The 25,048-nt window shown below is 34.3% G+C and overlaps 1 protein-coding gene across 3 annotated transcripts in view; it reads left to right on the top strand.

Annotated features, from left to right (window-relative positions):
• Positions 1–25,048, top strand: part of LOC138336141 (histone deacetylase 6-like) — an 85,960-nt gene that overhangs the window by 13,461 nt on the left and 47,451 nt on the right. For 2 of the 3 annotated variants that reach the window (XM_069285465.1, XM_069285462.1), the window contains exons 5-30: positions 1,403–1,544; positions 2,150–2,287; positions 2,981–3,052; positions 3,670–3,695; positions 4,093–4,197; positions 5,442–5,510; positions 5,837–5,963; positions 7,397–7,462; positions 8,773–8,832; positions 13,177–13,266; positions 13,649–13,755; positions 14,145–14,270; positions 14,919–15,080; positions 15,473–15,529; positions 15,839–15,923; positions 16,272–16,312; positions 16,500–16,596; positions 17,074–17,171; positions 17,715–17,819; positions 18,407–18,475; positions 18,697–18,823; positions 19,515–19,580; positions 23,626–23,685; positions 23,965–24,054; positions 24,492–24,595; positions 24,974–25,041. In XM_069285465.1, the coding sequence (XP_069141566.1) occupies positions 1,403–1,544; positions 2,150–2,287; positions 2,981–3,052; positions 3,670–3,695; positions 4,093–4,197; positions 5,442–5,510; positions 5,837–5,963; positions 7,397–7,462; positions 8,773–8,832; positions 13,177–13,266; positions 13,649–13,755; positions 14,145–14,270; positions 14,919–15,080; positions 15,473–15,529; positions 15,839–15,923; positions 16,272–16,312; positions 16,500–16,596; positions 17,074–17,171; positions 17,715–17,819; positions 18,407–18,475; positions 18,697–18,823; positions 19,515–19,580; positions 23,626–23,685; positions 23,965–24,054; positions 24,492–24,595; positions 24,974–25,041 (2,357 nt within the window). Of the gene's footprint in view, positions 1–1,402; positions 1,545–2,149; positions 2,288–2,980; positions 3,053–3,669; positions 3,696–4,092; positions 4,198–5,441; positions 5,511–5,836; positions 5,964–7,396; positions 7,463–8,772; positions 8,833–12,136; positions 12,197–13,176; positions 13,267–13,648; positions 13,756–14,144; positions 14,271–14,918; positions 15,081–15,472; positions 15,530–15,838; positions 15,924–16,271; positions 16,313–16,499; positions 16,597–17,073; positions 17,172–17,714; positions 17,820–18,406; positions 18,476–18,696; positions 18,824–19,514; positions 19,581–23,625; positions 23,686–23,964; positions 24,055–24,491; positions 24,596–24,973; positions 25,042–25,048 lie in introns of all 3 variants that reach the window. The other variant, XM_069285464.1, reaches the window with a different exon arrangement.

The following is a 25,048-nucleotide window of genomic DNA, read 5'->3' as shown; positions in this document are numbered from 1 at the left end:
ATATTATTTATCATTTTCGGTACCTCAGCTCAGGATCACTTTCTTATCAGTTATAAATTTTCCTGTATCAGCTGAAATATGCACCTTTTCTGGGGTGGATCTCATCGCGACTCTTTGCCGGAAAATTTTACCTGATAAGAATATTCGAGTTGATGTGAAAAATATATACCCGGATCTTTGTTACAGTGTTAAACATCAGAGTGTTACGTGGGAAAGAATTTCTTCGCAGAAGATTTGTTTTGTTTCTCAAACTGAACTAGTTACACTGTTCATGTATTATTACTTTGCTTAAATTTCTTGGCTGTGTTCAAATACATTATCAATGGGATATATGATACATTCCAGACTTCAAAAGATGTATAAGAATTCTTCATCTGTGACTGATGTTACTGATGTGGCTAAAACTCTTCTTGGAACTCTTCTTGGAACTCTTGACCATTACTTGACCATGCAGTGGTCAGACTTTGTGATTTTTTTGTGTTATTAGTGATATATAATCCCTACCTAATTCAAAGCAGATTTCATTATGTGGAGTGAGTTATCTGCCCTTGTTTCAAATTTTCTGGTTTATGTGAAGAGTTGGTTTTGGGATCAGCCTGATCAGCTGAGGTAATTAACAGAATGATATGTTTGTAGAAATTCATACACTTGTTATAGTATTGATTATCTTTATTGATATCCTATAGGTCTGAGCTGTATTCCAACTCTAGCTGATATAAGCCACTTATTTTAATAGTGTTGAAATTTTTGTGTATTTATGGAACATTGATATATAACTGCTAAAATCAATTTTTCTTGCTTTAAATCCAAATCACAGAAAAGATTTTGACTTGTAGAAATGAATAAATCCACTTTATTGTACACCGTATTTTAATTTATCAATCAAATAATATGAATTTTTACTGATCAGTTAATATGAACCTGGCTGAAGATGATCAATTCAAAAATAGAGAAAAAGAAGGGAAAAGGGGATGTTAGGATGCTGAGAGCACAATAAAAGGAATTTACTTTACCTTGCAATCATCTCCTTTAGCTCTTTTATTTCAGGTGATCCTTATGTGAACTTGAACAGGTACAACTCGAAGCCTAATTTATTGTTCAAAGCAAAGTTGTGTTTCGCCCCGACCAAATCACTATGACTATCATTATCATATATAGTGATCACTATGATCAGCACTAGTAGTGGAAGTTTCGAGTCTAAATGTTTCAAACAGGAATGTGAGTCTTCCTCTCTTGAATATAAGAAAAAGGTAACCTGAATCTGTTTTCTAAATGAAATTCAACAATAGTATCTAATTACAACAATCTACATGTATTTTCAATCCAGTTTAATACTTCGAAGTAACGTTTCACTGACACAAATTCCTTGTATATCTCCGACATTTGTTTGCCTTATTTACAGCACAGGACTTGTGTACGATGATAGAATGGCCCACTTCCTGTGTCTTTGGGATCCAGCCTTCCCCGAGAAACCTGAACGTATTACAGAACCTTTTGCCCGGTGCTCAGAACTCGGACTTGTAGAAAGGTGTAATAGAATTGAAGTAAGTTAACATTTTATGCCATGAAAATAAAATCATCTCAGTTCATGTAATATGATACATCCAGGACAAAAAATAGTTTTTGATATCATATTTTGACCTTTACTTCCACTATGTTATATTATACCAATAATTAAATGATCATTCAGGCCCCATGGGCCTCTTGGTTGAGTTGTTTATGATGAAGTAGAATGTTTTATATTGAAGTTAAAGATGCTCCATTGCCAATAGAGCTTAAACAATACTGGTACTCATCATTTGAACAATAATTGGTGATTAATCGTGTACATATATCTCTAATTATCACAAAAAAATAATATGAAATCGTTTATTTTGCTTTTGGTGCATGCACAATCAGTATTTAAGTTCATATAGGGCATACATTTTTTTTTGGACGCAATTCATTATTTTTTATACTATTATCTTGAATTAAAATCAAAAGCTCAAACTATTCAATTGTGGTAATGGTGTAAAGTAAGTAACTTTGTAACTTAAGAAAATTATTAATTTGTCTGCTCCTGTTTTTGATAGAGAAAAAATGCTGTTTGTCAGGGATGGAGCATTTTTAAATAATTCGTTTTTCTAATATAGGTGTATTGCTATTACAGGCACAGTATGGAACTGAAGACCAAGTATTATTACTACATACAGAGGCACATTTGGAGAAACTTAAAGACACTGTGGATATGTCCAGAGAGGCGCTCAAGAAAGCTTCCGCTAAATACGACTCTATTTATATCCATCAGGTAGATTAATATACCCATAGATAAAACTATAAACTTCATTTACTTTACATGACCGTAATTGCAAAACAAGTTATATAACTTATACAAATCACCTTCCATTGCTCGGATGTAACCATGCATGGGGTTTTAAAGTTGGAAGAATCCAGAGAAAACTCTCGATTGTGATCGGGTAGGTGACTTGACCCTGAACTTTTCATGTCCGTGTTGGGGATCGAACTCCGGTCAGCCAGGACGGGTGAAAGGTGATTGGTTTAACCGCTACACCACCCGACTGATATAAACGAATACCCAATATATCTTGGATATGTTATAAATGTCATGATTTAGTTTACCTTCTGCACAGTTAGTTGCATGGTCCTTTGTTTCATTGATATAAAAAAGGGTATTTATAATTAGGTGACCTACGGTAAATATATTTTATGCCACAATTCTTCCCAATTTGATATTAAACAACCATGCTGATTTAATTTTATGTGACATTGATCCAATTATTTCAAAACGTTATTTTGAATAAGAAATCCTTTCATTATGAATGAATTTGCTAATTTCCTGTTGAAAATTGAATTACCCATTGCAATATTTCTGGAGACTTGTGAACATGCCCTCAAATGGGTTTTGATAATACCTTTTCATATTATAGGAGACTTACTAGCCCTCAATTACAAGGTACTAATAAATCTTTTTTTATTTCAGGGAACATACGAGGCCTCCCTTCTGGCTCTGGGAAGTACTGTGGAACTCATGGAACAGATTCTTAAGAAAAAGGTATACAAACTATACTGGTAACACATTTTCTTCTGGACTTAACAAATTTAAATAGACCTTGGTGAATTTGTATAGGAGTTCTTAGTAGCTCATCTGCAATGTCGTGATAAAAAAAGAAAGAATGTGAATCAATTTCATGTTTCTAAATAGTCTATCCTTTTTCGTATACTGATGGTATAGCTTTAAGCTACAAGTAGATATTTACACATATTTGCAGTAATTAATATTGAACTATCTAATATGAATTTTAGACTAAAACTAAACGTAACTATCAACAAAAATTCAAGTTAAATTTGATATTGTTAGTATTTGTAGATGTAGTTGAAATTAAGATATATTAAAGAATATTTATAGCTTTCTTTTAATAACTTTGGCACAGTAGTTGAAAGTCGATACATGTAAACATGCCTTCATTTTAAACTGGTCGCCATAGAAGTTACGATTATTGCCCAACATTCTTCTAAATATGAAAAAAATAAGAATAATATGGATATTGGGCCTTTAAATAATTAGGATGATATAGTATTATAGTCCCATTGTCTTCTTGATAGTGATGTTGTATGTGTGTCCTTAAGTGTCCTAACTATGCTAAAATTGGTGTTTTTTCAATGTTGTAGGTCAGAAATGGGATGGCTATCATTAGGTAAGTACCTGCAGGTATTCTCTAGATATTGTAGTCATCACAGTATAGTCATTCATGCTTTCCATACGGTTATTATTAATGAATTATAATCATATGGAAAGCATTAAAAAATGAAAATTATATTTGTGTATTTATGAAAGAAACTAAATTATTCTAAGAAATCTTAAAAAAAAAATTCTATTTAATAGCCAAGATTTGGCTTTAATTGCGATTGATTTCAGATTTTGAGCTGATGCAGTTTATTCCTGGTCTTTGAACTTATTATTATGTTCCTTCCATTAAAACCCAATGATGCTGTATGTTGATGTTTACATGTGATGATATACTTATGTACCTCTATGTTGAAATGTTATTGAACAGTGCAAGAAATAATTCCACATTTGTTTCATTTTTCCAGACCTCCAGGTCACCATGCCATGACTGAAGAGTTCTGTGGCTATTGTTTCTTCAACCAAGTAGCCATTGCCGCCAAGCATGCAGTGGACAATCTGGGGCTAAAGAGGTACTGTATATAGACCCAATAAAGTCATTGTTACTTTACTATAGAGATGTGACTGTTCCTCTACAGTCAAACATGTCTATAAAGATCACTAAGGGACAAGGGGAAAGTGATCTATATAGCCAGGTGTCTTTATACACAGGTCAAATTGCATTCTAAATTGCCATTTGGGACATTAAGAAAGCAGGTGGTCTTTATACAGAGGTGGTTGTTTAGGCAGGTTTCACTGTATAGCAAAGAGTCACAACATGAACATACTGCAGTCTCCTAAAACACACATGCAACATTCACACACACAACACTACAGAAAACGGAGGCTGTTCTTTAAATAGCCATGACTGTTTATAGGTCAACAATCCAATCAGTCAACCAACATCTAATTTGGGGGTGGTCTTATATTCGAGAGTGGTCGTTCAAATACGGTATGTAGCTCAAATACTTTGAATATTTCTTTTGAGTTCAAAGGTCATGGTGTAGAGCTTTGAATTTGTCATATAGGTTTCTTCTATAAATCTTTTACAATTTGTAGCCTGTGAAAATCCTGTATTGATCTGGTTGTTAATAGGAAGATTAGCTTATAAAACCAAAACCAAAAATCCTGCATAAAATGAGCACCATTGTTCAGAGAAGGAATGGTAATGAAACTATATATTATTGCCTTCTTTTGAGCGCACTATGGTCTCATAGCTGGAAGCGAGGGTACTATGCCATCACAAGACAACACTATGAGACCATAGTGCCCTCAAAAGAAGGCAATAATGTTTTTAGTACATAACGAGTTGAAAAAACGATAGGAGAGACAACTATGTATGATCACAAATAAAAATGTATTTTTAACGAGTGCGGCCACGTATAACGTTTAGAAATCTCATGGACGGAAGCGTCTAAATACATTTTTCCTGGCAGAAATCTTTGAAAATACTTACTGCATATTTCATTGCCTGCTCAGTTCAATTTGCCATCTTGTTCTTATGTAAATTTGTCAGCATTCAAGTTTCCAAACCGTGAAATTTATGTTTTGCAAAACGTCATCTGCACACAGCTTTTTTGCCAGTGAACAGTGCAGATAGTGACAGTGACGTCATTTTCGTCAATATGACATTCGTAACAAAAAGCGCGCCAAACCATAGTCCCAGGGGAAACCATAGTCCCAGGAGTATGGCTAAATAGTGCCCGGGAGCTGAGCTTATGAAAACGCGAGAAAATGTCACGTTATGTACTAAAATAAAATTGATTGTTTGTTACAGAGTACTAATAGTGGACTGGGACGTCCATCATGGCCAAGCCACACAACAGATGTTTTATGACGATCCAAGGTAATTTATTATTAATTTATTTATTATTTATTGTCTATCTATCTGAAACAATACAAGCCAATAGGCTTTCTATTTATGTTCGACTTGTGAGAAATACAAGAAAAATAAAAAATGTCAAATACTTCCTTTTTTTATTCGTTGAACTTGTGGAATATTTGTTATCTTTATAATTCAAACAGAATTTATTTAGGATGTAATCTACTTGTATATATTTAAGTATCATGTTAGACTATATAACATACCATCTTTCTAATCAATCAACTTCAATTGCCTGACATATTACGTGTGTTATAGACTTTTTGACCATTTTTGTTTTCTTGTTCTAGAGTGCTGTACTTTTCCATCCATCGATATGAGTATGGGAACTACTGGCCTAACCTCAGGGAGTCTGACTATGATTTTATAGGGGAGGGAGCTGGTAAAGGGTACAACATCAACGTACCCCTGAATAAGGTTAGTATAAACATATAATAACCTTTTATTGACCTGATGTAAAGAGTTAATGTCAATAGAGGTCTGTTTCTGAATTATGGTTTCATCGTCAGCAACAAAAACCAAAAACTGAAAATTAAAACCAATGTTTTTGGGTTTTATCAGATTGGTTTGGTGGAATAAAATGATTTAGTTTAGGCCTAGGACTTTTACCCTGCTATCCTACGACTGTTGTTGATTTACACAATTCCTGTCCTCATCAGCAACCTTTATTAAACTGTTCGATGTTTGGTCACTGGGACCTTTACCTGAAGGTTAAAGGTTAATTTATCAGAATTTTTCTAATAGTTTGAATCCAGACAATACCTTAATCTTTTTTAGCAGAATTTTTCTAATAGTTTCGATTCCAGACAATACCTTAATCTTTTTTAGCAGAATTTTTCTAATAGTTTCGATTCCAGACAATACCTTAATCTTTTTTAGCAGAATTTTTCTAATAGTTTCGATTCCAGACAATACCTTAATCTTTTTTAGCAGAATTTTTCTAATAGTTTGATTCCAGACAATACCTTAATCTTTTTTAGCAGAATATTTTCTAATAGTTTCATTCCAGACAATAACTTTCAATCTATTAAAAGAATTTAGAGAAATGCAGATTCATGCTACGCAACACACAAAAATTAGGTCAGATTTGCCATGATGGTCAGAAATGAATTATGTAAAACATATTTTCAGCATAAATGTTACATGCCAAGGATATGACCACAAAGGCTTCAATTTATAATTTCAGATTTTAAAAGAAAAAACATTTGTTTCTATATACGTAATCAAATATCTTTGTTAGTACATCACGTGACAGAATACTGGATTCTGATTGGCTACACACATGGCTTCTAATGATTATTTGCAATAGTGCCTGGGCAAGCGGGCACTATTGAAGTGGCGCGAAATTGAACGTGAATGTATTGTGACATCACCATTACATGACGTCATTTTATAACATTGCACTTTGACCAAGACGTCAAGATGGCGGACAGGCTTTGTGTGCGGGGATGGAAGCAAATGTTGCTGTTTTACAAAAGACAGTTCACTCATGTTCTATATTGATCTACTTTTAAATCTTTGTGAAGCTGAATCTCATTTTATAGAATCACAGATTTTTGCGACAATTCATATGTTGTACTTTTAATGTGACGATGACTTATGATGACATGGAAACGGGTCTCATGTGAGGGTGATGTACTAAACCCATTATGGCCTGTTTGAGAGGGCACTATTGCCTCATAGTATTATCTTGTGATGGGATAGTGCCCTCGCCTTCGACTAGAGCACTATTCCATCCCTCGACAATATTATGAGGCAATAGTGCCCTCTCCACCAGGCCATAATAGATAAATATGTGTTATTATAGAGTTATGGTGATGTGAGCTTGACTTATATAAAATGTTTTACAGGTCCACATGAATGACACAGACTACCTGGCTGTATTCCATCACGTCCTCATGCCTATAGCTCACCAGGTAGGTTTTATATTTCATCTTTTATTCATTTATTTGATATTTTTTGGCTTAGCTGTATGCAATTCTTACAATTAAATATTTTAAAATTGAAATCAAGTGTTTTCTTTAGATCATAGTGCATTTAAGAGAAGGGGGTCATTCAGCTAGTGTTAACATGAATAAATTTGATAATTGATAATCTTTGATTGTAAAATTGGTATTTGTAGTCCACCAAATTATGTATTATAATGATGTTATTATTAGCTCACCTGGCCCGAAGGGCTGGTGAGCTTATGTCATGGCGTTGTCTGTCGTCCGTCCGTCAACTTTTGATTTAAATCGCTATTAGTCCTAGAGTTCTGCATGGATTCTAGCCAAATTTGGCCAGAAACATCCTTGGGGGAAGGGGAAAAGAGTTTGTATAAATTTTGGCTCTGACCCCCCAGGAGCAGGAGGGGCGGGGCCCAATAGGGGAAATAGAGGTAAATACTATAAATCGCTACTATTCCTGAAGTGCTGCATGGATTGAAACGAAATTTAGTCAGAAACATCCTTGGGAGAAGGGGAATAGAGTTGGTATAGATTTTGGCTCTGACCCCCTGGGGGCAAGAAGGGCGGGCCCAATAGGGGAAATAAAGTAAATCCTATAAATTGCTACTAGTCCTAGAGTTCTGCATGGCTTGAAGCCAAATATGGCCAGAAACATCCTCAGGGGAAGGGGAAAAGAGTTTGTAAAAATTTTGGCTCTGACCCCAGGGGGCAGGAGGGGTGGGGCCCAATAGGGGAAATAGAGGTAAATCCTACAAATGGCTACTCGTCCTAGAGTTCTCCATGGATTGAAACCAAATTTGGCCAGTAACATCTTTTGGGGGAAAGGGAACAGAGTTTGTATAAATTTTGGCTCTGACCCCCACAGGGGCAGAAGGGGCGGGGCCCAATAGGGGAAGTAGAGGTAAATATTCAATTTTCCTTCAGGAAAGAGCAATGAACCTGTATTCAAAACATTACTTGACATATTACAAGCCAGGTGAGAGATACAGGCCCTCTTGGCCTCTTGTAGTTTAAGTAATATTGAATGTACAGAGACTGTCAAAGAACTTAACTATTTATCATTGGGATCTATATTTATACATTCTATTTGAGTATTTAGGAGTTTTCTTGTCTGGAAATGAAATAATCATGATTAACTCTTTAATTAGGTTGCACTGCATTGGAGTTTTAAGAACCACTCATTATGCCTATTGATTTTCATGTTTCTGAGGTTTCTGTCTGTTTTCTGTATTAAAAGAAAAGCCAGCATTAATGACTTGAGTAATTTTGTTTGATTTTAGTTCCGCCCTGATCTAGTACTCGTATCTAGCGGATACGATGCTGCCATTGGATGTCCAGAGGTACCGTCAGGAATGTGGGGGCATGGGCGTAGCGCATATATACTGTCTACTGCAAACTCAAAACTCACTTACAGAAAAATATGCTGATAATAATAAAAATTATCGGAATCTGTGAAATGGCAGTCATCTTTATTTTCCAAGTATTGCATGTACAAATTTTTAAGTATTAGATAAAATAAACTTTAATCAAATAAAAACTGATGGTTTTAAAATGGCCATATTAGGTGAGTTTTGGGTTGGCATTGTTGTTTGGTCTATCTTCTGTTGTTTCCCTTCGTTGCCTGACTTCACTAGAAGCATGGATAATACCTTTTGTTGCAGCTTCAGCAAAACTTGACTGAATATTCTATTGTGTATTTACACATTACAGAGTTACCTCTCTTGCAGGTAGGTATGGATTAAGACGTCATGTGTTTGCATGTGTAACATCATACTTTTCTGAGAAAATGATGTGAGGTTTGCTCACAGAATTATAATGTCAATTACAGTTGTCACTCAGTCGCAAGGGAGGTAACTCTGTCACATGCAAAGACGGAATACATATACATCAATGCAGCCTGGAAAAAAGCAGTGCATAAATATATCCCGATCAGTTTGTAAGGGTCTATAAATTTTTCTTTCCAAAACTTTACTTTCTGTAAGTTTAATAGCAAATTCTAACAAATCACTACAACATGGGAGATATTTTCATACAATATTATCATACCAAGTAAAAAAAAACTACATTGCTGCTTTGTCTGTGTTTCCATTGTGACTGGGTGGGTTTATTGCTACTTTGTCTGTGTTTCCATTGTGACTGGGTGGGTTTATTGCTACTTTGTCTGTGTTTCCATTGTGACTGGGTGGGTTTATTGCTACTTTGTCTGTGTTTCCATTGTGACTGGGTGGGTTTATTGCTACTTTGTCTGTGTTTCCATTGTGACTGGGTGGGTTTATTGCTACTTTGTCTGTGTTTCCATGGTGACTGGGTGGGTTTATTGCTACTTTGTCTGTGTTTCCATTGTGACTGGGTGGGTTTATTGCTACTTTTCTGTGTTTCCATTGTGACTGGGTGGGTTTATTGCTACTTTGTCTGTGTTTCCATTGTGACTGGGTGGGTTTATTGCTACTTTGTCTGTGTTTCCATTGTGACTGGGTGGGTTTATTGCTACTTTGTGCTGTGTTTCATTGTACTTGTCGTGTTCATGTGATGGGTTTATTGCTACTTTGTCTGTGTTTCCATTGTGACTGGGTGGGTTTATTGCTACTTTGTCTGTGTTTCCATGGTGACTGGGTGGGTTTATTGCTACTTTGTCTGTGTTTCCATTGTGACTGGGTGGGTTTATTGCTACTTTGTCTGTGTTTCCATTGTGACTGGGTGGGTTTATTGCTACTTTGTCTGTGTTTCCATTGTGACTGGGTGGGTTTATTGCTACTTTGTCTGTGTTTCCATGGTGACTGGGTGGGTTTATTGCTACTTTGTCTGTGTTTCCATTGTGACTGGGTGGGTTTATTGCTACTTTGTCTGTGTTTCCATTGTTACTGGGTGGGTTTATTGCTACTTTGTCTGTGTTTCCATTGTGACTGGGTGGGTTTATTGCTACTTTGTCTGTGTTTCCATGGTGACTGGGTGGGTTTATTGCTACTTTGTCTGTGTTTCCATGGTGACTGGGTGGGTTTATTGCTACTTTGTCTGTGTTTCCATGGTGACTGGGTGGGTTTATTGCTACTTTGTCTGTGTTTCCATGGTGACTGGGTGGGTTTATTGCTACTTTGTCAGTGTTTCCATTGTGACTGGTTGGGTTTATTGCTACTTTGTCTGTGTTTCCATGGTGACTGGGTGGGTTTATTGCTACTTTGTCTGTGTTTCCATTGTGACTGGGTGGGTTTATTGCTACTTTGTCTGTGTTTCCATTGTGACTGGGTGGGTTTATTGCTACTTTGTCTGTGTTTCCATGGTGACTGGGTGGGTTTATTGCTACTTTGTCTGTGTTTCCATTGTGACTGGGTGGGTTTATTGCTACTTTGTCTGTGTTTCCATTGTGACTGGGTGGGTTTATTGCTACTTTGTCTGTGTTTCCATGGTGACTGGATGGGTTTTATTGCTACTTTGTCTGTGTTTCCATTGCGACTGGGTGGTTTATTGCTACTTTGTCTGTGTTTCCATTGTGACTGGGTGGGTTTATAGCTACTTTGTCTGTGTTTCCATTGTTACTGGGTGGGTTTATTGCTACTTTGTCTGTGTTTCCATGGTGACTGGGGTGGGTGGTTTTATTGCTACTTTGTCTGTGTTTCCATTGTGACTGGGTGGGTTTATTGCTACTTTGTCTGTGTTTCCATTGTGACTGGGTGGGTTTATTGCTACTTTGTCTGTGTTTCCATTGTGACTGGGTGGGTTTATTGCAACTTGTCTGTTTCCATTGTGACTAGGTGGGTTTATTGCTACTTTGTCTGTGTTTCCATTGTGACTGGGTGGGTTTATTGCTACTTTGTCTGTGCTTTCATGGTGACTGGGTGGGTTTATTGCTACTTTGTCAGTGTTTCTACTGACAAAGTAGATTGTAGAAAATTGTGACTAGGTGGGTTTATTGCTACTTTGTCTGTGTTTCCATGGTGACTGGGTGAGTTTATTGCTACTTTGTCAGTGTTTCCATTGTGACTGGGTGGGTTTATTGCTACTTTGTCTGTGTTTCCATTGTGACTGGGTGGGTTTATTGCTACTTTGTCTGTGTTTCCATTGTGACTGGGTGGGTTTATAGCTACTTTGTCTGTGTTTCCATTGTGACTGGGTGGGTTTATTGCTACTTTGTCTGTGTTTCCATTGTGACTGGGTGGGTTTATTGCTACTTTGTCTGTGTTTCCATTGTGACTGGTTGGGTTTATTGCTACTTTGTCAGTGTTTCCATTGTGAATGGGTGGGTTTATTGCTACTTTGTCTGTGTTTCCATGGTGACTGGGTGGGTTTATTGCTACTTTGTCTGTGTGGGGGATGGGGGCGCTTATTTGGTCGAATATGATAACTATTATTGACGTGGAGTAAAATTTGTCTTGTTATTAGTGTCCTCAATAAATTTGTTTGGGAGGAACAAACAAAAAAGTTAATTAAAGCCAGGCTGAAGACCTGCATGGTAATGAAGGATCATTTAGGCGATTCATTCACACAAAAAAGATAGACTCAATCAAGACTGGTTATATTATTCATGTACTTTTCTAGGTACAATGCTGGCATGAGCAGGCTTCTGGCTGGTCTGACAAAGGCTGATATATATTAACAATGGGTTTATTATCTATATAGACTTATAGATGAGTGTTGTTTCTACCTTAGTTTTGTCCAGACCTGGTGATAATTTCTGGGGGCTACGATTCAGCTATCGGGGACTACAAGGTCAGTTGTTCAAGGTCATACAAAGACGGTATAATGATGTTACACAAAGTAGGATCATAAACGTATATCAATGGTAAATCAGAGGGTTAGATAATGGAAATTAGTGTGTCAACATCATTTATATTCTGAAAACACAAGTAGATCTTATGCAAATGATATTGCAATAAAGTAATACTTATTTATCAAAGACTTTTTGAGAAAAATGATTTTTTTTAATTTGATTTGTAAAATTATTTGTTTTACAAACTAACAAATTTATCATAAGATGAAATTTCTAGCATTAAAACTGTGAGCTATATTTTATGTTCATAAAGAAATATTTATCATAAGTGATGATTGTGTTCCCGTCTATAAATGTCTGTGCTTCTAGGACTGAGTGCTCAGATTTTATACTGTACCAGTTTGTCCTGTCATTTGCTTGCTCGAATGGATGTAATTGTATACACAATATGATTACATGTATATGATTCTAATTTAGTATAGTTAAATCCCTTGATTTTGTGAAATATATATTTTTGCTTCATTTGGATGAAGTTATTAAAAGTTGACTGAGGAAGTATCCTCAGTAGCATAGTGAATTAACATATTTATTAATATTTTCTGTTTGTAATTTTCTAATTAATATTGTGTTGTTAACTCATAATTGCTGTGTCCCAATATATTTAGCAATTAATTTTCAATAATTACATACAATAAAACTAATAATAAAACATGAATTTGAATTACTGATCAAAGTAATAAATACTAACATAATCAGTTTGTACTTAAAGTTTGATAATTTCTAATATAGTAAGTTATGAACATAAAATTCATATTAATGAAGTAATACATATTTTGTAATTTATTACTCATACGAATTTGTGATAACAATCTATACAACATTTTGATAACAATCTGTATTGCATTTTTTGGTCTTTATACTTTTCCAGATGCCCTTTTTCAGAGCTTGATCCTATAAATATTTTTTGTTCGATCTAAAGGGTGAGATGCGAGTCAGTCCAGTAGCCTATGCTCACATGACCCACATGCTGATGTCACTGGCTGAAGGGAGAGTTTGTGTTTGTTTGGAGGTATGTATCAAATATTTTGTATAGCCAACAATTTTGATACCTTGAAATTGAATTTGAAAAAAATGCTGTTCCATTTGCATGTTTGTATGTAATTATGTAAAATTAACATGTTCTCAAGTATATAAAAAGTGTCTAAAACACAACAGGAATTTTGAAACAGAAAGTGAAACCAACGATTTCGTCTTCAAATTCAATTGATTTAGGAAAATTATGTTACAAGGGTTGATTGGCCTAAAAAAAATATAAAATTTTCTGATTCTAGGGTGAATATTTTATAAAGTCTTCACTTCTGATCTTCAAAATCTATTTATTTCAGAAAATAATGTTACATTGATGTGAACTATTGATTTACTGCCAATAATGTGAACTGTTCATGTTCTAGGGTGGGTACTGTATAAAGTCTTTGTCTGAGGCCTTGGCTATTACATTGAGGACACTCCTTGGTGACCCGTGTCCTGTCCTACCTGCCTTAGGCGACCCTTGCCTCAGGTATGTTATGTTCTCTTGATGCTCTTGTAAATGACCTTTAGACATGCTCATTTGAATTTGGTTTTTTTAAGAAAGAAAAAAAGGTTGACAAAGTAAAAACGATTATTAACTTATTCTGTTTAGCACAGTCAATAGGCATGTCAGTACTTTGATTAATTTTTCAAACTTTATCCTACTTAGTGAAACAAGAGACTCATTACTGATATGGATATCTGCCTTTATAAATGTATAACAAATAATGAAAATTTTAGGTTTCTAAGGTGTTATGGCCATCCATAACCATAAGTCTTGAATTGAAAGCTAAAATTTCTTTATTACAGAAGTGAGTTTGTTGCCAGCTCTTGTACCACTACTTTTATACTGTTGACATTTTAACCCTACTGTTGTAGTATCACATCCAGTATCCTGAATGTTATTAAAGTTCTCCGTCCATACTGGAGCTGCTTCAGGTACCAGACAGAGCTTACCTGGGAAGAGTTATGTCCCTTTGAAGATGTCAACGAAATGCCTCCAAAGTAAGATTGGGTTGGATTTGATCCTTACTTGTTGATTGTTACTTTGATTGTAATGACATCGAAGAACTTTCAGTACTTTGACATTTCAAGCTTTACTTTGATACTCTTTGACTCCAGATCAAAATAAAATATTTTGTACCTAATATCAATCAATGAACAAAAATTGAATGACAAAACTAGCTGGTTTTGCAATTCACAAAATGGTTGTTAAGTACTTTCATTTCTTTGATTTGTAATCATACTAAAGATTCAGTACTTTGATTAACTTGACAATTTAAGGATTATTTTGATGCTCTGAAGAAGAGCAGATTTTTTTTTATTTGGCTTTTGATTTATAGGAAATACTATTACCAGATATTAGTAAATGGACACAACTTGAATGAAAAACTAGCTGGTTTTGCACTTTTCACAGAAAGGTTGTTGTACTTTCATTACTTTGACTGTAATTATATATAAATAACTTTCAGTACTTTGATTGTAATTATATATAAAGAACTTTCAGTACTTTGATTGTAATTATATATAAAGAACTTTCAGTACTTTGATTGTAATTATATATAAAGAACTTTCAGTACTTTGATTTCATCGATATTTCAAGCCTACTTTGATTAATGCTTTAACTTAAATATGATTTTTTATTCAATCCAGACCAGATATTCCATTTATAACAGAGGAGAACAAACCTGAGGAGTACCCGATTATGTATGAGTTTGAGGACGGAGTGGAGGAGGAATATATTATACAACATAAATTTGACCCAATTATTGATCGGATGATTGCAGAGACATCACTCGTCACGCCTCCAAACAAGTAAGTTCAAGCTCCATGTAAAGTTTGGATAGTGTTAATGCCTTTGATGGTCTAGATTTTCATAACAGAAAATCGTACCACAAACAACTCTTCATTATAACTCATGGGAGTTTCATACCCCTTAAAATGCATTTATTATCAATTTGAATCATGAACATTTGTTATAAAACTGCTTGTTATTATTATCTTTTTTTGACTGTTCATTTAGGTCTATTTCATCTGAAAATTAAATTTTTCCTGTTTGAAAATGAAATAGGCAATGTACAACAGTTTGGAAAGATTATTTAATTGCCGATGCTAATGTTTGATTGAATGCATTTTTCCAATGTTCTAAGTCATCAAGATATTTGGTTTATTTTAATAGATAAGAACCTTTTTTATACTATTTGTAGAACCTGTATTGTGTATGACGAAGGAATGCGGGTCCATCATGCTATCACATTCAGAGCGTAAGTCATCCTCATTCTTACAAGGGGAGGTCACTCTCACAACATATTCAATAATATGTCTGTTGCATTGTGACTAACAACTGACGTTTTCTTTACTTTTAACATATTACATACATTTCAAAAGACCTAGGAAAGTCCCTGTAAAATTGTTAGGAGGGGGAAATAAATACCAAAATATGAATGGGCATAAACTTTCTGGCTTCATTTTCTTTAAGCAAACTTTAATATTTGAATTCAGTTGGTGCTTTTTGTTTAAAGAAATCAGGGATAACTAATTTTGTGATAACATTTTGAGAAATTTGGTTTCAGACATCCTGAGGACCCAGATCGAGTCACAAGTATATTTGACAAACATGCAGAATGGGGTTTGCTGGATAGGTGTTTACGGGTTCAGGTAAGTTACTGGCAAAGTTCATAGAATTGTATATAGATACAGCCCCAGAGATTGCATAAAATTGGAAAGCTAATTAATTTATTAAATTATATATAATATATTATTATAAAATTTACATTAAGAAATGCTGAACTAGGTAATTTAACAATTTCAACTATAAGTAACACCTAACCAAAATATTGTGTAACTTGTGTTTGTTAATATCTCTTAAAGTATCCCATTGCGTATTGACATAACCTATTGTGTCTCATCCCAATTTCATATGGAGTCATACAGACATTCTATATTTCTGATTATAAGGACATTAAGTTATGTTGTTGATGAAATATCTTTTCTTGATCATTCCAGTCTCGACTAGCTACTGATGCAGAAATACAAACAATACACAGGTAATATATTCACCAGGCTTTAAAAGTAAAACTGTGTTTAACATGTATCCATTTCAATGCAGATTACAAAAGCTTTTAGTTCTATTCATTTGACCATGTGGTGTTCAATAATACTCAGATGTAATGATACAGAGACATTATCTTGATTATACTTTTTATTTCCTTTAGTTCTTTTTATTTCCTTTAGTTCGGCCTATATAGAACAGATGCAAGCATCAGCAGAGTTACCTCCCATGGAACTTAGAAATTTACAGCATACCTTCAATTCTATCTACATGTGTCCGGTAAGATAGAGGCTGTTTTTATGTGTCATCACTTTTATTTCACAATAAACTGGCTTATCCATTTCTGTATTATAGAAGACAAGACATTACATAAAAATATATAAGCAGTATGTTGGAAAAGTTAATTTTGCTTAAAAGTTGTTGTACTTGATATTTTCTTTATTCACCCCTAAAGAAGCATTTGGATTCCTCTACTTCAAGTACGGGAACTGTCCATTAAAGAATTTCATTGGTAAATGGGTCAAATTATCAAAATTCACAAATATAGCCTATTTTTTGTTTGATCTGTTCTCTATTTTGTCAATTCATTTTTTGACAGAAAAAAATAATCAAATGAAAGATATTCAGCTGAAATGTTATCAATGAAGTAAACACTCAAATTCTATTGCTATTTTAACAATGGACATTTTAGTTGGATTAGCATGGTATCTTGACATATTAATATCTATTACTGAATGTGTTGCTTCCCCATTTCAGGAGACCAATGTATGTGCCAGGATGGCCACGGGTAGTGTCCTCAGTGTAACAGATGCTGTGTTATCAGGGAAGGCCAGCAGTGGTGTGGCCGTGGTCAGGTAAGTCTACAAATGACCTTGGCCATGGTCAGGTAAGTCTACAGATGACCTTGGCCATGGTCAGGTAAGTCTACAGATGACCTTGGCCGTGGTCAGGTAAGTCTACAAATGACCTTTGGCCAGTATTCCCCCACTATCTACATCTGGCATGTCCCTTAATGACCCTGGCTGTTAATAGAATGTTAAACTAATAAAACCAAAACAAGGTTTCTGCATCAGTATGACCTGGCTTATCCATGAATGACTTTTCCTTTTATATCTCATATTCACACCAAATTTATCTCACTAGTAGCTAGTACTTAAATAAAAACCCTTCCTAGCTATAGTACCCCTTCCAGTCATGTCATTTTTTAATAGGGTAAGAGGGCTTAATGCCGGATGAATATGATATTATCAAAGAATTTGAAGTTTTCTGGAAATATTTTTAGCAGATTTGTTAGTCAGTTGTATTGAAACTCTTGATAATTTCTTTTTGATCAATCTTAGTTTTTCCTGAAATTGTTGAAATCATTTGTATTTGATGATTTTGAGTATTTTTTCTAGACCTCCAGGTCACCATGCAGAGTGTACCAAGGCTATGGGATTCTGCTTCTTTAACAGTGTGGCTATTGCAGCCAAATATGCTCAAAACAAATTCGGATTAAAACGGTAAGAGACTATTATGATGCCTCTTCAGCATTTGCATTTCTAAATGATATCCTTATTAATTTTATTAAAAATTTTGTGAAATAATAGCAATAATATTTTGTATTTTGAACACCAGCATTTTGCATTGGACTGATATAGAATTTTAGGATAAATCTAGGTTCACCAAAAATCTCATGTAACCCAAATAGTGTTCGAGTTTGAAATAGCAATGTCCAATTTTAGTCTGAATTAAAAAAAAGATTTCAAAAATCTACTTTTGATACTTAGAAATGAAAGTTATTCTGTTCTAATAGTAGAAACAGGCTCTGATTACTCGAAACAAAAGTACAGACTGAAGTCAAAACTTGAAGTTTTTCTCCTTATCTAACTTATGTGAAAAAAAATTGACTGAAATCAGTTTTTGAATTGAGTTTTGAGAAATCGAGGCCAGACGTCCTGATGACATCTGCCCTCGATTTCTCAGGTTTTAATTACTTTGATTAAATTAATCTGGAATAGACAGGAATCTGGATTAGAAAAGGGCCAGTTTGGACAGGTTTCATTTGATAATTTCAATGTATAATTGTGGTATTATTATTTTTACACAGGGTAATGATACTGGACTGGGATGTCCATCACGGTAATGGGACACAACACAGCTTTTATGATGATCCCAGGTAAGTAAGGCTGGCAAATGGTTACAATTTCCCTCTAGTTTCAACATACCCGGTACATATACATTTTTTAAAAAATCGCATCAATATAAAAAATAACAGAAATAAAGGTCAATTTAATCGTAGTTCAATTTAAGGTAGTTAGCTATCACAAAGATTTTTTCAATTTTATCCATATACTGTATTCAAAAAGTGTGATAAAAAATGTTGTTTTTACATTCCAGCATTCTCTTCATAAGCTTACATCGATACGACCATAGCTTCTTCTACCCCACATCTAAGGATGGAGATCACAATATGACTGGATCAGGGGAGGGCAACGGATATAATATCAACATTCCATTTAATGAGGTAGGAATTCATTTAATTTTATAGTTTTAGAAAATTGTCTTTCCATGTACAGAAATAAAGTGAACATATTGGTTACTGTATGGTATAAAGTCCTTTATCAGATGACTTTTCCAGCAACTGTTAACAATCTAGATATTTGTATATAGCACAAAATACTGTAAACCAACGTTATTTCGCGGCTACTTAATTCTGCGATCTTTGTTTCAAAACATTTTCTGGAGATTAAGTTTCGCAAAAAAAAATTGAATGAAAAATATTTGAATTTAATTTTGCAAGAATTGACTAAGACATTAATTCATGGAGATAAACTTCCATGAGTTTATCTCGATCGCGAAATTCACGAAAATAAATCGCACGCAACAGAAAGTTAGTTTACGTCATACAATTCTGATGAGCTGGTTAATTGAAATAAGGAAGATATATTGGATTTAGATTTTCTCGTCTTGTCTGTATGTAGAAACAACGATCGACTGACTACTTCTCCTTAACCACTGGAGGAATTTTAACGAAACTTGGTGGCAATAATTCTTATACTATGTAGAGGTATACTGTCAGCCTCCTGGACGACAGTTCTAGTTCTCTATGTTATTGCATTGTCACTACTAAATAGTAACCACTGTTTTATTATTCTGACAGCATGGTTTATTGAGCGAGAATTTCTTTATAATCATGTCGATAACTTTCATCAAAGGGTCCTAAAGGTGACGCGGAGTACAAGGCAGCATTTCAACAAGTAGTGATGCCCATTGCTTATGAGGTAAGCAATATTAATAATATCAATATATTGAGATAGTACAAAGGTGACAAATAACATGTACGCTGCACGACATAAGGTAAAGCTTTATGGTCTGTTTGCAAATTTATATTAAAATTCACTAACTGTAAACAATACTTCATTTGATATGAAAATCAGAGAAAAAAATCAACTTATTGAAGGAAAGCAGTTCTTTGGTAGCATTTGATGCTTGCCTATTGACAAAATCTTGTCTCATGAAGCAGTTTATTTCCTTCGTCAGTTATATTCAATATCCAAAGCAGCTAGGATTCATATTACTGATATCATTGTGAGAGATATCTTCATTGTGATTAGTTACACAGGCAAGTTAATTTCAAGTCAATTCAGGTGAAATTTTTCAGCTCCTGAAAAGTGCAAAAAAGTTTTCAGGTGTATTTCATTGTGCTTTTGTCAATTTCAGTCAATAGACTGTTACAGTATTCTTGTCTATTTCCTCTGTGTACTCTCCAATGATTGGAAATGAATACACTAAACTGTCTGACACATGTCAATGAAAAAAGAATCATAACATACAAACATTATGATGTTAATTACACCTTATACCACTCACCATTGAATATTTACTGTTACGCTGTAATGTACATATACTATATTGTCAGGAGTCTGGACTAACAATTTTATATAATACAAGCCCAAAGGAACACAGTCATCGCCATCACAAGTTTGATGATACAAGGCTAGGTATTGTTTTAAATTGCACACGGGAAATTGATGTTTTTGAACTGCATTTCAGTATCCAAATATCCTCGATTCTTTGAATTCCTACATCTCTGGTTAGCATTTCTTTGCACCTGTAAAAAAGATGTGAAAATGCAGGGTAAAACGTAGCTGCATATAACAGTTACCCTGTATAGTATGCTAAATTGGTAACTGATTCAGAAGTAGTTTAACAAGTTTATTTATTATGTAGTGTGTTTGTGTAAGACACATAATACATGTATATAAATTATGATTGTACAATATGTTTATCACTTCCTTCACTAAATTTTCACATCTTATATATATTTTACATGAACATACATTACCTTCTGGCTTCCTTAGTATTCATATTGTCCTGTGGGACACATGTACAGTATAGTCGCCTGTGCAAAGTCTCCTGTAGTCCATGGCTTAGGTACCGAAAATTCACAAGCACCAGATCCAGATCATCCTAGTGTAAAACTGTTGAATATGAACATAAAATATATCAATACAAAAGCAGTGGATGTTGCCTCTAGTTTTACTAGGGGATATATAGGCCAGGCTGGATATAATGTAACGCCAACGTGACAGTCATTGTTGATAGTAAACCCCTGCAGTTTGAGGATGTATTATAAGGTTACCTAGCCCCAGTGATACTCTGGCCACGACACCAGACTTAACAGTTTAGAACATTACATGGACGCACATGACGCTTATAAAATCCTTGGGGATTATGTTACAGATAGGCCTACGGAGTTGTAAGATGTCATAATGTCTTAGTCTGGTGTTACGGCTAGGGTATCTCGGGCTAAGGCTAGGGATGCCATATCAGTTAATCCTTTCAGACTCTCATTTCATTTCAAAATACATGTATAACTCACTATAAAACCAGGCCTATAACTGGCTTTACATAAACACTGTATACTTTATGTAAGACAGACCTAAACATTAAGGTTACACTCACTGTATACACACTCGTAATGTAAAAACACAGTTGAGTTACATGTAAAACATCACGAACCCCTGAGGACCAGCAGAATCACTTCGTTATTAGCAAAGTTCGTTATACAGATAACGTCAGATGTATAGGCCTATCATGGGAACCTTTGTAACAGTGTTCGTTATAAACGTGTTTTTACTGATTACGTAATCAGTTGTAACAGTGCACTCGTTCTGTAAAACAGGTCTATACGTTAGTACTTAGATCCTAACATATTGTAAATGTACAAGTATCTCAAGTGATTGTAAAAATCATGTATTCTCATTGTAAAAGCAGGCCAAATCTTGAATCAATGTAGGTCTAAATTGTATATGCTACTAGATAAATTGAAACAAGGACCATTTCCATTTTTGGTTTTCGATGACGTGATTAGACCTAACATGAACAGGACTGTACGTGTACAGTAGCCTGGCTAGTTGTTCGCTTTTTTATATATTCACATTGTTTTCAGAGACTTGCATGCCTGTAGACCTGTCCGTCAGGATTTAAACTTTGGCCTAAATAACAACTTTCACAACCGTCGAAACCGGTTGTTCCGTATTTTATAATCGAAAACGGCCACGGTATCACCCGCGAATGCGATATCAAAACGAATTGTCCGCACTGATCATTTCGGCATTTCATTTCAGTCTTTACACTGCAGTATGGCCATCGATATTTTACATAGATATTTTGAATAAGGTGAAAAATGTATTATATTAACTATATAGTGTCTGTTATTTCACTCACAACTTACCGTTGCAATATTCCATGAACGTCAAATGCATTGATCGTTCTTGCCGAGCACAATATCGCCGTGCACTTCAGGTCACAGCATAAATTGCCCGAAACGAACGAAATTCCGGAAAAGGTAAAACGCCGATATGAATACGTTTTAATTCAAATTCAAAATCCATTTATTCCAAATCAATGCTACTAAAATATCAATATGAATAATCTGTATTTCTTGATATATTTTGAACATCCTCGTATCTCTTTTTTAGGAACAAGTAATATAGCTTGAGTGGGTAATATTTCCGGAATAAAATTATATTCTGTTTTATAATGTCTGTGATGTAAGCGAGTCGAGTTGTGACGTATGACAGTATTATGTTTTGTAGTCTTACACTAAGTCCCATTTTCTTTGTTACATGTAATATTATGAGTTTTTACTTCTAAGGCCAGTTTATTATTATGTACACATATATAATGTATTATAAAATGAAGTAGACACATGCTCATAATATACTGACAAACCGTAGATGTAAAAAATCATTGCATGTGTTGTGATTAAAAAAAAAAATCAGAAATTCCAGTATCTATGCAATATAGACCATGTTGAAAGACAAATTGATTAATAAATCGATTATTTCTCCTTGTAATGACCTGACAGGTACATTTGTTTATTTATTTATAAATTACTTATTTACCTCTCTTACATGGATGAATATAATATAAAAATAATTAATGTAAGATCATGGAAATGTATACCCTATGTGTTTCACATATTGAGTTTTATACTAAATGTTACAAATTACATGCACATATTGTACAGGTTTCATGTAGATATCTAGTAAAAACAACACTGGCATTTGTTTGATTAAAATTTTATGATCACTGTTATGTAGAGGAGTATTTCTAAGGTATAAGTCAAATGTAAGGGTTCCCTTCAGGTAATAAAAATCACTGACTAAACTTTATGGTGATTATTTCAGATCATTTTTTTCTTCAGATTTTTTTATTGTGTCAATTTTTAGAATTAAAATATGATCTCATTTCACATGAAAAAATTTTCAAGGTGAAATGACCTGAAGCTATTTTCAGGTCAATTTCACATGAAATTGACTTGAATTTTACATGGAGAATTTTTCAGGTGAAATTGACCTGAAGCTTTTTTCCAGGTCAATTTTACCTGAAATTGACCTAAATTTCACATGAAGAAATTTTCAAGTGTAATTGACCTGAAATTCATATGGAGAATTTTTCAGGTGAAATTGACCTGAAGCATTTTTCAGGTGAAATTGACCTGAAATTGACCTGAATTTCACATGGAAAAAATTTCAGGTGAAATTGACCTGAAAATTGACCTGAATTTCAAATGAAGATTTTGACCTGAATTCACATGAAGATTTTTTCAGGTCAATTTTCAGGTGAAATTGACCTGAAATTGACCTGAAAAAATCTTCATGTGAAATTGACCTTAATTTCAGTTTCATGTGAATTTTCAGGTCAATTTCAGGTCAAGATTTTTTCAGGTCAAATTTACCTGAAGACATATTGCCTGTGTACTCATATTGATTATCACTCAGGAATATTATATAAAACATCGACTTTTGTCTCCCCTAGTTTGCTCCTGAACTCGTTCTGGTGTCAGCTGGTTTTGATGCTGCTCTTGGTGATCCTTTGGTAAGTGACAATCACATATAAAAAATGGAGAATATGGATGAATTATGCATACTCTTATAGCCAAATGGTGAGTTCAAGCCTTGATTCAATATCCGGTTTTTGTCTTGGTTTTCCAAAATAACTTACTTGTAATTTAGTGACCATGTTTGTTTTAATCTTTAACCATCATGATCAGTAAGTACTTGTACTTTATGATATTGTAATGCTATTGATGGCTATGACATAAAAATTGATAACTTTTATTTTCTTACATAATTTTAATAACCGTTTACATTTTAGGGTGGATACCACATTACACCTGCTGGTTATGGTCACATGACCCACATGCTGTCCTCGTTAGCTAATGGGAGACTGGTAGTAGCCCTTGAGGTAATGTCTATATATTGTAACATAGGCAATATTTCATGTCTTTGATATCTTCAACATATTTACAAATACATACATTGACAATTAAGAGCTTTTTCTGGCAATCATACATTTATGTATATTAATGTATGTGTTTTAAACAATTGTTCGTGAAACATTTGAATTTGTGTTCAGGCTCTCTTGCGAAATTACATGAAAGTTTGTGTCTCATGAAAATAATCTTTTACTGCAAATAAAAAATTGCGAAATACAAAATGTTATGTAAATCAATACAGCAAATCATTTTGTTTTTACTTTAAGCCTACTATTATTAGATTCTCATCCTCATAATAAGTTCATCCATTTGGTTAACTCACTGCTGCAAGATAATATGTACCAAATTTTCTTTGACCATATCTGATACAAGTTAAGAACAAATTTGTTGGCTTTGTATTTGGTAGGGTGGCTACAACCTGGCGTCCATATCAAACAGTATGGCTACCTGTACCTCTGTCCTCCTCGGTGACCCTTGTCCATATCTACCTTACGCTGAACCTCAGGAAAGGTAAGGAAAATGGTTTTATACAGATGGTGGCAATACAATAATCCTTATACAGTGTAGATGTTTGTAATCTGTATCAGAACAAAATAGCTCAGACTATCTTTTCAGAGTTATGCCTCTTTGTTACAAAACAATTTAATGACTACGCTTCCTAAACTACTGGAAGAATTTCAATGAAACGTGGTTGCCTTATAGTGTACTTTTTGACAAAGTCTAATCTAATCTTACTAAGACTTGGACAAGTTTGTGTTACTCTAGTTACATATATGGGATTAATGTGGATGACTATTTGTTATGTTTATCTTTCAACAAATTATTTCCAAAGTGTGATTGATGATATAAATAATATAGATAATTGTTGTTATTTTCCTTTGATTTCAGTGCTGTGAAAAGCATAAACAGTACTATAGATTCACATAAACAGTTCTGGAAGTGTCTCAAATTCAGAGGTGAGGC

The sequence above is a fragment of the Argopecten irradians genome, chromosome 12 (genome assembly GCF_041381155.1).
Source record: "Argopecten irradians isolate NY chromosome 12, Ai_NY, whole genome shotgun sequence".
Classification (NCBI taxonomy): Eukaryota; Metazoa; Mollusca; class Bivalvia; order Pectinida; family Pectinidae; genus Argopecten; species Argopecten irradians.
Note: the sequence above shows the minus strand (reverse complement) of the source record. Positions and strands in the feature narration are given on the sequence as shown.